General features: G+C 37.5%; 1 protein-coding gene across 7 annotated transcripts in view; it reads left to right on the plus strand.

Moving 5' to 3' along the window:
• The window catches only part of ZFAT (zinc finger and AT-hook domain containing), a 99,766-nt gene that overhangs the window by 15,182 nt on the left and 70,051 nt on the right, over positions 1 to 14,533 (plus strand). For all 7 annotated transcript variants that reach the window (XR_008465076.1, XM_054193024.1, XM_054193022.1 and 4 more), the window contains one exon: positions 7,496 to 7,756. Coding sequence is in view for 6 of the 7 variants with exons in the window: in XM_054193024.1 (XP_054048999.1) it covers positions 7,496 to 7,756 (261 nt within the window). In the remaining variant the exon portion in view is untranslated. The remainder of the gene's footprint in view (positions 1 to 7,495; positions 7,757 to 14,533) is intronic.

Genomic DNA, 14,533 nt, shown 5'->3' on the forward strand with positions numbered 1-14,533 from the left:
GTGTCATAGCAGCGGGAAGAAGGTGTAACGGCAGTGGAGAGCAATCAGGACACCATGGATGGGGGTCTTCAGGCTTAGGAATGGTGGTGTGCTTTGAGTTGCCTAACATCTTGCTTATTGTGTTTCAGATAATGTTAATAGTTCTATTCCAAAACGGAAATGGCATGACTAATAATTTATAACTATGCTTTGATATTGGCACTAGTAAATAAAGCAATCCGGTAGTCAAAGGTTACTTTTTACAGAACAATTTTACTCTGCAGTGGAAGAAGTTCTGTTAATTCCATTTTAACTAATTATAATTGCAGTTCTTTGTAATAGTAGCAATGTGTTCAAAATAATCCAGACTTCTTTCAGACCCTTACTGAGCAATGGATTTATGTTGTTGGCAAGCCTCTTATTTAACACAACTAGTAGAATTTTCCAGTCATTTAGATTTCTGGATCTTAAAAAGTGTGTGCTTATGAATAAAAACCACTCTGATATCATACTTAAAAGTTTGTGGGGTTTTTATCATTAATGTACGCATGTGATATTTCTTCATTTATTTACTAGCAGTAATTCAGTAGTTACATTAACTTCATCAACATAAGAAGGTATTTCTAATAATGGTCATATATTATTCAGCTATAGCTGCAATCTCCTCAGATGGTTGGTGAGGAAAAATTGCTTCAGATTATTATTTCACACAAAGCCTAAAATTAACAGTGCATCAGAAGAAGATGACTAAATAACAAATTACATCAAGTTTCACAATGCCATTCTAATTTTATTTTAATTATACAGACTGAATTTCTCAGGCATACAGACTGAATTTCTCAGGCATGCAGAATGCATCTTGCTTTCTTAAATCTTTGTTTCCTGTTAGCCCTTCACTGAACTGTATTTCTGAGTACAGCAAGACTGGTATTTTCTAACATTCCTTTTAGTAAAAAGGCTCTTCTGTAAACTTTTTGCACTTGTGTGAGGGACTGTCTGCACTTTCTGTATTACATGTTGTTAAGCATGCATTGTACATTTATGAGAATAGTCTGCACGTACTGCTATGATCTGAAGCAGCAGAAATTAGACATATGCAGCTTTTAAGCAAATAACTTTTCAAATCTAATTATGTAAAATATAATGTTCATATGTTAAGTTACATATTCATTAGTTACCTTTTTCATAATTCTTGGTGGATGCTTCTCATCATCTGATACGATCACATGGTGCCACCTTTTTCGGCTTACGTAGCTAATTCTTTGCTGTCTGCCGTCAGTAAGCGTGTCAAGGTAAATTACTTTCACGTAGTTTTCAACTTTATGTATTATAAACATACTTTAATATTTCTTCTTTCCCATCACATAGATTGACTGGAGAAGACAATAGTCTGTTCTGAAGTCCTGTTCAATTGTTTCCTGTGTTCTTTTTCAAAAAATAGGGTATTTCACAGTTGAATATAGGAATTTGAAGAGTTCTTCTTTCAAGGCATCAATTATTTCTCTCCTATTATGGAATCCTCAACAGATAAAACTTTAAAAGTTTATAATACACAGTTTTTTCTCAGTGGACCCTTCTTTGTAGTAATTCAGTATTGTCACGAAAAGGAGAAGTGATTGATGAATGACAGTCTAGAGATTACAGCTTCCTTTTAGTATTCATTGACTGAGGGATGAACATCTTTTTGTTCTTTGAAAGCATAGTTTTTCTTCCAGGTATTGGTAAACAATGTAGTGAATCACAGAATCACAGGGGTTGGAAGGGACCTTCAGAGGTCATCTAGTCCAACCCCCCTGCCAAGGCAGGGTCACCGAGAGCAGGTTGGACAGCTTTTGAATATCTCCCAAAAAGGAGAGTCCACAACCTCTCTGAGCCACCCATTCCAGTGCTCTGGCACCATGAAAGTAAAGAAATTTTTCCTCGTGTTGAGATGGAATTTCCTGTATTCCAGTTCCAGAATTGGTATGGACGAGTGAATGCTGAGTTGCTGATGGAACTCTGTGTTCTGCCCAAGTAATAAAATAATTATTTTATAAGTACTGTGAAGAAGTAAAATGCTAGGCAAGTAACATGTGTTTATTACTGTAATATTATTTTATTGGCAATGCTGTCTGCTGAATTTTATTTAGTTGTACCACTTTCCGATAGTTAAGTCGTGTTATATTTAGAGTAGATTTGTCCTAGCCATTTTAGTAGAATGATGTTAGAATTTTTTTATCAAATGGAACCAAAGATACCAGGCAGATGTTGCTGTTACAGAAATTATGCATAGGTCACATTTTGTCCAGTGCTGGATGTGACCATCCAACCCATTCCTCATCCACCGAACAGTCCACCCATCAAATCCATTTCTCTGCAATTTAGAGAGAAGTATGTTGTGGGGAACCACGTCAAAGACCTTACAGAAATCCAGACAGATGACATCAGTAGCTCTTCCCCTGTCTACTGATGTAGTCACTCCTTCACAGAAGGCCACGACGTTGGTCAGGCAGGACTTGCCCTTGGTGAAGTCATGCTGGTTGTCTGGAGTCATGTCCCCGTCCTCCATGTGCCTTAGTATAGCTTCTAGGAGGATCTGTTCCATGATCTTCCCAGGCACAGGGGTGAGGCTGACAGGCTGGTAGTTCCCAGGGTCCTCCTTTCTACCCTTTTTAAAAACGTTGTAATCGATTAAATAAAATATACGCTTTTTATACTGACACTTGAGGAAGGATTCCTGTTGCATAATGCATCTAACTGTTGGAATTTGGTCAGGGTGTTTAAGTGGACACTTGCACAAGTGTTTTGTGACTTCTGACAAACTGTTTGTTTGAATCATGCTGCAGCTGGAAGTGTGGTGACCGTCTTGAGCTGCTTACTCACACAGGTTTGGAGAAAAAGGGCCATTTGGTAGGGATCGCTTACATCTACTCTTCCAGAATCAGAGCTAGTTGCCCTGTTATAACATTAAAGTGGTTTATTGAAGGTTTTTTTTTTTACATGAGTAATTTGAGTTCCACATGTAATTCAGTTAAGGCTGAGGGGTAGAAAACCAGAGACAAGTCCTTGATATACTTACAGTGTATAGTCTTGCCGATTTATTGCAGTTTCCTGTGCATGATAAAGTAACTTTGGAAAATCTTACCCCCTAAGGGTTGTTGTCCTTTAGTGAACCAATTTCGGTAAAGCTTGGTTTTGAGGCAACCATTGTACTGAGGATCCTTAAGTCCGGTGGAATCCATAGTCCTGGTGTGCCAGGATCTACATGGTCTACAATTGAATCTATGAAGAGATAAAAGTTCTCAACAGGGAAGTTACTGTTATTTAAATTCTAAGGGTTTTTTTATTCAATTTTGTTTATTTTAAAAATAAACTTTTAAAAAATGTTGTCTAGGCCCTAATGCTCTGGAGGTCTGGTTATGGATCTTTATTTTTATGTAGCATGATCCCAGACAAGTAATTAATGGGAATGATCACAGACCTCAGTAGAATCTGATTGAGATGCATATATATGTATACATATTGCAAGGGATTAATTAGGTATAATTCTGCTCTATAATAATATGAAGGCCTCATAAATGGAAATGTTCTGTGTTACTCATGTTCTGAATATTTTTGAGACAATTGATTGCTAAATGGACTGATTTGGAGAAGCTTAATGTGAATAATTCCTATGAAGGAACAGTATAAAAATAGACATATAGTTTATTTCATTATTCTCTTTTCGAAGTGCTTTTTTATGTCTTTGAGTACATAATTATATAGCGTAGCACAGAATGTCTTCCCAGAATATTGCCATTGTGCATCCAATACCAATCAATGTAAAGATTGGTTCCAGTGAGTCTTTGATGAGTGTAAAATTCCCAGAAAAACCTAAGATGTTCTTGGGGGAACAGGGTCTTTTAAAATCTTTTTAATGACCAATTTAAAACTTGTGACTAAGCATCCTTGAAATAAGTGGGGATTTTATTCCTTTATTTATTAAACTATTTTTAACGGTTAAGCAGATTCTTTTTTCTAGCAAGCGATGATGTTTGTGATGGACTTGGTTATGTGCTAACAGAGGAACGGCAAGGTACCGCTGTTCAGTTGCTGTGTTTTGTTAGTCTGAGGTGGTGCTTTGAACTGCGATGAGTATAACGCCGTGTGACTGGCTACCTGGTGGCAAGCTGGGTAGAGAGAGACAGCTGGAATTTTATGGTCACGTACGTTGTTAAAAGCTTAATATGGGCATTGCTAATACAAAGCGGCTTGCGATATGTTTGGCCCTGGAAAAAGTAAAACAAGGAGGAAGAAAATGAAGTGATTGTTGTAAGCTCAGGATTTGTCTGGTGATTTATCAGTTTCCATGTGAGTCCTCCTGTTCCTGTGTATGTTGCTACCCAGCGCTTGCCACCAAGCCTTTTTAAATGTCAGAACTGCTTCAAATTCTCCTACTGGTAGGATCACTTACAAACAGATGTAAAATTTAGACATTCTTTATACGTTTGCCACACACTAGTAGTCATAGTGACAAGAATTACAGTTTTGTAGGCCACAGAAGAGGATCTACCACCAACCTTCTGAAGGAGCAGTTTTCATATTTCCGCTTGCATATGAGATCTTGTTCCATTTCTGTCTTGATGTGAACATACTGTTCTCTTTTTCTTTAAGTTTGTGTTAAAACAGTTGAGAAGAAGCTCTTTTACCTGATTCTGCTTCATTTCCTTTTGGATAACAAGTTGGGTAATCTGATGTAAAAAGATTGTAAAAGAAAGAAAAGAATATTATACACGGAGAATATGGTGGTTGCATTCACTTTTCAAATCCTGGGATTTAATTATTTTATAGTAACGTGATCCACATCTGTATTCCTCATACTGTGTTTGACACTTTGGCAAACTGTGACCTTCTTAGAGGTTGACATGAAGATAAATGTTATTTGTGTGCTTGTTTTAATTGCATGTTTATTTCTTTAGCTCAAGGCACCAAATACTGATTGCTGCAATTGATGGTTATCAAAATTACATGAATGGTAGCAAAGAGATGTTTTGAGAGCATTGAAATAATCCTTCTCTTTTTGGCTGATAATCGACAAAACTACTTTCACTGGAGTGCAGTAGCACAGAAATTCATAATGTTGCTGATGGAGGGTTGCAAAAGTTATGTGAAAGTGTTTTCTTTTTCCTGTTTATAACGAGGCTTTTCGTATTCTTTTTACATTATATTTAAGCTCCTATAACAAGACAGAATGCTTTCTTTTTCACTTGATACCAGTTACGTGATTAATTCAAAGCTATGGTCTCTGTATGTGGGGTTTTGTCTGTCTGGAATAGTTAAGGGAAATTCTGAACAGATTTTGAATAAGGTGCTGCCACCACCTCCTGTTCTCATACAACATCTTCCCTTAAGGTCATTTATTTTTCCATATGCTCTAAGTCCACCAATTTAGTAAAGTCTTTTGGCCCATGTACTTGAAAATTTCTCCTTTTGTGTTTTTTTTAATTAATATTCTCTCCTTTCATGTTTTTTCAGACTTTTACATTGTCACTCTCAATTTATCAGGCAGAATGTAGGCTATTGGCTTGATGAATAATTGATAAAAAGCTTTAGACAGTTCTTAATCAATCTTTGTTCTTGATATATTCTGGTTTTGGTGAAAGTTTCTGGAATAAGAGCAATAGAAATGTAAGTTTCTCATAAGAGGCACGATTTATGTGTAGTACTGCCAGTCTGTTTTACCTTGAATAATCTCAAGATATTTTCAATCTTTTGAAACTGCAGCAGTTGCTTAATTACTGGACATTTCTCTCTTTTAACACAGAAGACATATTTCATACTTCTCTCATTTGTGCTATGCAAAAAAACCCCAAAGCAACAGTAAAAGTATGAAATTCTGAGGAGAATAATTTTATTTCTGCACAGGTCTCAAGATTTGGAAATATTTTAATGTAAGAAAACGTAAAGGGACCTCTTTGCTATGACTATCATAAGATGAAACATGCACAAGATTTACATTTTCTTGTTTTTTTCTGAGCACAAAGACCAGAATTATTTAAAAAATTTCAGTATGTGCCAGCCCATTGTCTTTCTTTATGATATTATAAAGACGGCGGCTGACAGGTGCTTCATACCAGTTCCGTTTCACTTCGCACATTTTAATGCACATTATACTCTGGGGCTTTTTTTGCAATTACGACAACCATATCAAGCTCTTCTACCTTTTAATTCTCAGAGCTGGAATTCACTGCACACGACTGAAGGTTCTTAAACAGGGAACTTGGTCACCGTGGGATCCAGAGGTGATTCAAGCCTTATGTGATCTGAACTGCACTCTGGAGAGTAGTTTATCTGTTCCTTCAGTATAGAAGACAAATATTAACTAAATTGAGACCTCGAGTGTCTAACATTACATAAAATTAATCCCAGAAGCCTGGAAGAAGCCTGGCTGTGTCCTGTTTCTCCACACGCCATCGGGCAAGCTCTTCTAGATGCACCCCAATTTTTCCTTCTCAGAACTTATGCAGATACGCAGAGTGGATCTGGTACTTCACCAGATGTCTGCTCAGACTGTAAAAGATCGTTTAAATGCTACCGTGCTTTACTGTTTGTGAACTGCTAGTTTCTTGCAGAAGAGCAGCTTCAATGTAAATAACTAAAACATATACAATAACAATGGGTAATTTCTTAAGAAGCACAGTATAAAGAAATAAAAAAGCCAGGCAAGCACCCCTGTGTTAACCAGAAAGACAGAGACTGCTAGAGACTGATTCTTTTCATTGTATTAAACTATTAGATGGAAGTAACTTGTAGCGAGGCTGAAATCTCCTAAAATTACTGGATCACTATGTGGAACATCTCACTGACTTTTATCTATGTTTCCTCTACAAAAATATGGAAATGTGAAGTTATGTTGTGTATATTGAGAATTGTGGATTACTTCTGATTTTAATTATTTGAAAGGAATAATTAAGGAAATTTAAGGAAAGGAAACATTTTTTGCATGACTTCTGAAATGTATTTGTTGCCAACAAGTTTTTATACCAACTTTTGGCTAGAAAGTGCTAACAATGAACAAGCATGGGAAATATTAGAGAGTAACAGTTCAGTTTGTTGAAAGGACAATGAACTTTTGGTTTTAAAACGTAAACTGTTTTTTCTCTGAATACAAGTCTGTACTTAAGCAATTTCTTTGAGAGTGATTTAAATTAAAAAGGCTTTATGTAGAATGTCAGAACACAGCAGGGCAATGTGTAGAACATGCAGGCTGATACAGTTATACAACAGTCTAAAAGAGTGCTTGCAGTGTAATTTCTGTAAACTTTGGCACTTTGACATTTACCGATCTCAGTAACACAAATGTTATTGCTTTGCAGCTAGCAGAAATGCCAACAAATACCATTTCTTAAACATAAGTTTGCGTGAAGCTAGCATTTTTTTAAGCTTTTAATCTCAAACTTAATTTAGTATTCCTATTTTTTGAAGTTCAGATGGATATTAGATAATCAGCTGTGGAATTTAATTATAGCTTCTTTTTAACTTAAACTTTCTTTTCTAGAGCTTCTTGTAGTGAAGAGGAAAAGGGGCAGACCAAAAGGGTCTACTAAGAAGTTTTGCGTGGATGAAGATGCAGCAGAAAATAATCCCGTTCCAAGCGAAGAAGCTCCACCTGGGCCAGAAGAAAGTTCAGAACTGTCTGAAGTCTCACCAGGCAGCTTGGAATGTAGGAAATGCAATCGGAAGTTCTCCAACACACGTCAGCTGAGGAAACATATCTGCATTATTGTTTTAAATGAAGGAGAAGAAGAAGGAGATGGAGGTAAGAAAACACGCAACAAAAATACCTTAAGCATGTTGTGAAATAGTGTGTTTCCATCCTGTGATCTGATTGGTAGCAACTCCTGATCCGCAGTGTTAATTTTAAATTGAATGGAACTATCTGTTTCTTCTAACATAAAAAGCATCTTGAAGCAAAACAGAGAATGAAGTCAGGCAAGGTATTTTAATTTTTTACAAAAAAGGTCAAAATGTTTATTGCACTAATGATTGTCTTGATGTCTTGAACTCCTTGAGATGCTTATTTTGCATAAGCAACTGTTCTGTTTCTCACAAAGAGGATTACAGTTCTCCAGTGAGAAGCGACGTGGGCCATGTAGGTAAGTATCACACATAGGTGGGGAAGGATGATCCTGTAGAGATGTTTCTATCCTGTAACTTGGGAAACCTGAATTCTGTCCTGTTCTTTTCATAGATTTAAAGACTGCTTTTCCGGGTGGCTGCTTGTACTATATAAAAAATAATGCCACACTCACCTCTCTGTTTTACAAAACTATATGTGATTGACTGTCTTTGGAGTATCAGTGTTCATTGTTTAAATTTAGTTTTAAGATCAATTTGAATATATTCAGCCTCTCAAAGTTTTAGAACGGAATAGAGCAGAACAGAATAGAGTATTTTAAGTTGGAAGGGACCTATAATGAGTCCAGCTGCCTGACCACTTTAGGGCTCACCAAAAGCTAAAGCATATTATTAAAGGCATTGTCTAAATGCTTCTTTAACACTGACAGGCTTGGGGCATTGACCACCCCTCTAGGAAGCCTTTTTAAAAAGATAACAGTGAATATTCATATAGGTTAGGTTAGGTTGGAGGGACCTGCAACAGTCATCTAGTCCAACTGCCTATTTAAGTTTGCTCGAAGATGAATGTCACATACAGTCAAAGTAATACTTTTGTCCCAGTTATCTAACTTTATATGAGTCTTGTGTTTGTGTTAAAATTAGGTTTTTTCTTTTGCAATAGTTGCTTTGCGTGATATTCTGTTGATTCTACTTGTCGACAAAATTCGCCATTGATTTTTCTCCAGTTTTGTATACCGTTTTGTGTCCAGTCTGTTATTATGATATACAACTTGTATGACTGTTCTACGTTCAGTGAGATGTAGAGTTTAACTTCTGTAGCAAAGATTAATTAAAATGGGCTTAGAATATGTTAACAGAGCACAGAAACTCTTGCTTTGATAAAGTACCTGGTTATTTTTTTAATTCTGATCGGTGGTAGAACTTTTCAACTAAACATAGTGACTTTTACTCCAGCTGTCTCACCTCTGACGTCACAAGCATCCATGCCCTTTGCAGTTTGTGTGTGCTAGGAACGATGTTAATATTTGCATTATTTCAGCAATGTTGCCTTTTCTAATGTTCTTTTAAAATAAAATCTCAGATCAGAGTTTAAATTCAAATTAACTGTTCCTGACCTGTTAGCTCATTAAAGCTCCTGAATCGTCTTATCTTGATCTGTTTTGCTACAAAACACACTGGCAGGTTTTTCTAAGTAAATTGCTCATCCTTTTCCTTCTTTAAAAGGAAAATAGCCTCAATTTCGGGCAGATGAAACATTTTTTTATTTATTCTCTGGCAAAAAGAAACCAATCAAGCAACGTGTCATTCTTGAGCAGCAAATAACAGGAGCTTCCAGTCTCTAGCCCAAAGCTCCCTACCTTGTCTGCAAGCTGTGAAGGTATTGGGGTCTGTTTTTTACCCTGAAGGGATAATTCTTCCTTGGAATACATCTGGGAAATTCAGTCTTCAGCCATCTACTGATCACTGTCCCATCACAGCAAAACTTCTCACTTCTGGCTTGACCATATGAACTGCTGTGGGACAACTTTTCAGTTTCTGAATATGTAGATGAAAGTAGCATGTGTATTATTATAATCTTTTAAGAAAATGTGATTACATTGAGTAGCTCAAAACTTCCTGAGAAGTGGACAAGAACAATCTGGTCTGTGCGTAGGATTGTTTGTCATACTTGTGTTGCTGTACTGGCTCAGAAAACATGATCTTTAAAATTTGAGCTCTTGGAGCCGAATTGTTATCATAGAATCATAGGATATCTTGAGTTGGAAGGGACCCGAAAGGATCATCAAGTCCAACTCCCATACAGACCATTTATTTATATATGCAGACCATTTATTTATAAATCTGATATTTATATCAGAATCAATTTTCATTATGAAGAAAGTTTTGAGGATGGTATGTGAACCTTCTAAATGTGAACACAAAAGTCTAAAGTTGAAAAGGCAAGCACATAATGAAATTATAAAAGTATTTTCATCTGTTCATGTAACTTCATGAAAACTTTTTAATAATTCAAAAATTAAAAAAAATACCCCAATGTATCAAGATTTTTGGTGAGAGTTGACAGAGTCCCTGAACTAGAGGTTTCACCCAATCATTGGCAACTGAAAGTTGTTAAACTCATTAATTCATCTAAGTGGGTTACAAAGCTGTCTGGTTTTCTAGTTTTCAATATGTTCTGTGTTAATGAGTTTAAGGGCATTATTACATTGTGAAACAGTGGTACTTCTGCTTGTTTCTTTAACCTGATGTTGCTCATTTTACTGGGTGCCATCTTACTTTATAATTATGGGAAATGGGGAATAATAATTCTGTGTAACCTCTTGCATAAGGTTCATAATTTAGAAATCTTCATATTTGTGTTCAGATTATTCTTATCCTGTTTGAGTCTTAAGTGACAGATGAACTAGACTATGTGGGAATTGCTCATGCATCTGGTCAGTCTTAGTTTTCTCAACAACTCTGCTGTAACTTTTTCGAGATGGAGGACCATTTCTTGCAATGTTTAGCACTGCATGGACATCTGATTAATCATAGAATCATTTAGGTTGGAAAAGACCCTTGGGATCATCGAGTCCAACCATCAACCCCACTCTGCAAAGTTCTCCCCTACACCATATCCCTTAACACCACATCTAAACGAGTCGTAAACACATCTAGGGATGGTGACTCCACCACCTCCCTGGGCAGCCTATTCCAGTGTCTGACCACTCTTTCTGGGAAGAATTGTTTCCTAATGTCCAGCCTAAACCTACCCTGCTGCAGCTTGAATAATCAAGTATGTTTTCACTTTGCACTGGGTCTGGCAGGGATGGAGTTAATTTTCTTCATAGCAGCTCATGTGATGTGGTGTTTTAGATTTGTGACCAGAATAGTGCTGATTACACACTAACCTCTTTAGCTGTTGCTAAAATATGCTAAACATATAAATATTGAAAAGGTATATATTGATATTCTGCATGATGCTCTTTATTGAGAGAAACTTAATACAGGTATTGAGCTGCAGTTGAAATATTAGGAAAGGTTTCCAAGTAATAAAATGTTTTGCTTTTATAGATCCACAGGGGAGGTATTGAAATCCTTATCATACTGGACGTTTAAAATTACAATGAATAAATCACTATAAAACCGTAGTGAAACTGTAGTATGCACTGGTGAGAGGAATGATTGGTGGATGTAATAGGCCTCCGCTGCTGTTTGCTGCCGTGCTTAGTGAGCCACACTGACCTCTCGGAGGTCAGCGTCTCATTGATAGTTCTCCCACTCTTTCAGGTGTCACCAAGCCTTACTGGTTACTGGCATCCTCTGTGCATCTAATTTAATCCTTTCATGCATAATGATTGCCTTCACCTTCCGGGTCCATTCAGTAAAACAGCAAGAAAGAAGTGTATTAATTTTTTTGCCTGGAATTAAAAAATGTCCGTTGTGCTTACAAGTCCCCCGTATACATGCTTAGTAAGTATTTATATTTTTTTTAATAGAGGGCTTATTTACCTAAGAAAGCTGCTGTGATTTAAGCAGAGCTGCGTGTACACCTATTTCTGTTTTTATTTGGTTCAACCACATTTAAGGGTTTGGCGAATGGATTGGATCTGACTGGCTGGAGGTTCTATCATCCATCTTAGAAGAGTTGAGAATCTTCCTGAGCAGTCACATGTCTTCACTGTGTTCGCTCCCGGCCAGAAAGCAGAGCCGCTTCGGCCCCCACCGCTGGGCTGGGATGGGCTTGGGGATTTTGGCTGTTGCTGGATTGGATCAGTTGCCCAGCAGCTGCCTCTAATCTCGCTGGTTTTGAGATACAGACAACAGGTAGTTATTTTAACCAGCATCCCTTTCCCACACTGCTGCAAACCTGAATCTCTGCCATGTGGAAGAGATGCTGGGGAACAGGATTTGGGTGGATGACGGATTACAGCAGTGGACAGCCCAGATTCTCTTCTCTGCAGTGAGACGTTAATTCCTAGTGAATTAGGAGCCTGCATAATTCTTAAAGATGGCACTTTGGCCTTAGCTTTAAATGTTTTTTCCATCAACTTGGTTCTAATTTAAATTAATTCTTTTTGCGAGTAGAATGTCAGTCTCTGCAGGAGAAGCAATTGCATGTGTTCATTTTGAATGGCCAGTTTACTTATTTTTTTCCAAGATACTGTCTTCCTACTATGAAATATCAGCATCTTGTAGGGGATAAGAAGTAATTTGAATGAAGAGTAGTTTAAAAACATGGCAATTAGGGATGTGTATCTGTGCCCACAAAATGTCATTCGTCCAATTACGAATGCAGAGAGCAGTACCTTCAATTAACGACTGAAATAGAATCATGGGACAGACGAACAATCTAGTTCGACGGGACTCTGAAAGCAGTGATTCGTTCAGAGCTGACAGTAGCTTTGCTCATCAACACAAACATGACCATTTCTTAAACATGTTAGAAAGCACAGGCACGGCATTGTATTTCTTGCATAAACAGAAACAGGCAGTTAAAATGCCAGTCAGTAGATAGGAGAGGTGAGTTTATCTGTCCGTTGGATGGAAGTGCCAGCTGACAAAGAGCTAAGCTGACTGCTTAGCAAGGGAGATGCCGAGTGAAGCAGTTTGTCTGTTTAAGAGCTAGCAAAGACTCTTAGTGCTTGGAGGAACTTTACTTAGCTATTCTAAGTTGCATATACTCGATTTTCTCGTAAATCATCTGAAAATCACTTACAGGTGTTCCTTCATAACACAAGAATTGTTTTATTATACAGGTGGATTGTCCTAAGTCAAAACACTTATTTTTACTTTAATCCATAATGGTAACACTTAAGTCATTTTTTCCAGGAAGATAACTAATTACTGATGAGATAGTCCCATGTTATGGAAAGGCAACTTGAGCCCTGTGGTCAAAATTTAAGCTGTTGTTTTTCATTAAAACATGCTTTTGTCTCCATCTTAATTCTTTCCTAAGGCACACCTTCTAGTTCAGTTTTTTTTTTTTGGTGTGGATAGAGTCCAGGAACAAAGCAGATGTCATCAAGAGTTAAGATTTTTTTTTTTTTTTTTTTTTGTTTGGTGATTTGATGGAGAGTGTTGGATTTTGAGTTTTTTTTTAAGTCTCTTTCAGCCACAAACTATGGAGTAGTTATGTTTGTAGCAAAAAGTATTGGCAACTCATGCAGCCCCAGCTCCTTATCAGCAAATCGCTTCTGGAAGATGCTTGTTCCTCTCAGAAAGGGGAAGAATGGGGCTACCGCCATAGACATGTGTCAGATTAGTGAATAAATTTTAATGTTTAAGCATCAGAACTTGATCTCTCTCTAGAGTGGTCAAGTAGCGCATTAGGAAAGAAAAACATCATGGAACATTTGTTAGCTTGTTGCTGTGGTAATAGCAGTTAGTTATTCATTATTTGTATCACTAACAAACTCAGCTCTGGCTCGTTCTTTTCTTCCTTTTCTATTTTTTAGTAGAATTCCAATATTCAAAAGTGAATAGAGTTGCAGGTTAACATGAAAATCATGAAAAGGCAATAAAATGTCTTTGTCTCTTAGTTTCGACCACTTTATTCTCTCATCACAGTGACAAACTCTTACTTTGTAATGCTTACAAATGAGGATTCAGGAGTGTGGTGCTTGGATTCTGTTCATAGCTCTGCTAGGAGTTCATTACGCGATCCCAAGCAAAATGAGGAAAATTCAGTTGTCCTAATCACAGCTTTCCGTTCCATCTATGGGTCTGGAATTTTGTTAGCTAAAACATGCTGAAAAATGACTTTGAGTTTTCTCCACAGGTATATCATATCTTTTTTTTCCCCCTCAACTATCACTAACTCTTAGTATCCACTGAACGAAAGCAGTGGATGGGAATTAATTTCTGTATTTGTTGTTTAACAGTATGTGAAATTGCCTCGCGAAAACACAATTTAATAAGCAGTTTACATTCTTTGTGTCAGAGACCACTTGGCCAAGCTGGACATTCATAAGTCCATGGGCCCTGACGGGATGCACCCGCGAGTGCTGAGAGAGCTGGCAGATGTTATCGCTAGACCACTCTCCATTGTCTTTGCAAGGTCATGGGGAACAGGAGAGGTGCCTGAGGACTGGAGGAAGGCTAACGTCACTCCAATCTTCAAAAAAGGCAAGAAGGAGGACCCAGGGAACTACAGGCCGGTTAGTCTCACCTCTGTCCCTGGGAAGGTAATGGAGCGACTCATTCTGGATGTCGTCTCCAAACACATAGAGGAACAGGAAGTTATTGGAAGTGGTCAGCATGGATTTACCAAGGGCAAATCATGCCTGACCAATCTGATAGCTTTCTATGATGTTATAACGGGTTGGCTGGATGAGGGGAGAGCCGTAGATGTCATCTACCTTGACCTTAGCAAGGCTTTTGACACTGTCTCCCATAACATCCTCATTAGGAAGCTGAGGAAGTATGGGCTAGACGAGGTGACAGTGAGGTGGATCGAGAGCTGGCTGAGTGACAG

Source organism: Rissa tridactyla, chromosome 2, assembly GCF_028500815.1.
Source record: "Rissa tridactyla isolate bRisTri1 chromosome 2, bRisTri1.patW.cur.20221130, whole genome shotgun sequence".
Classification (NCBI taxonomy): domain Eukaryota; kingdom Metazoa; phylum Chordata; class Aves; order Charadriiformes; family Laridae; genus Rissa; species Rissa tridactyla.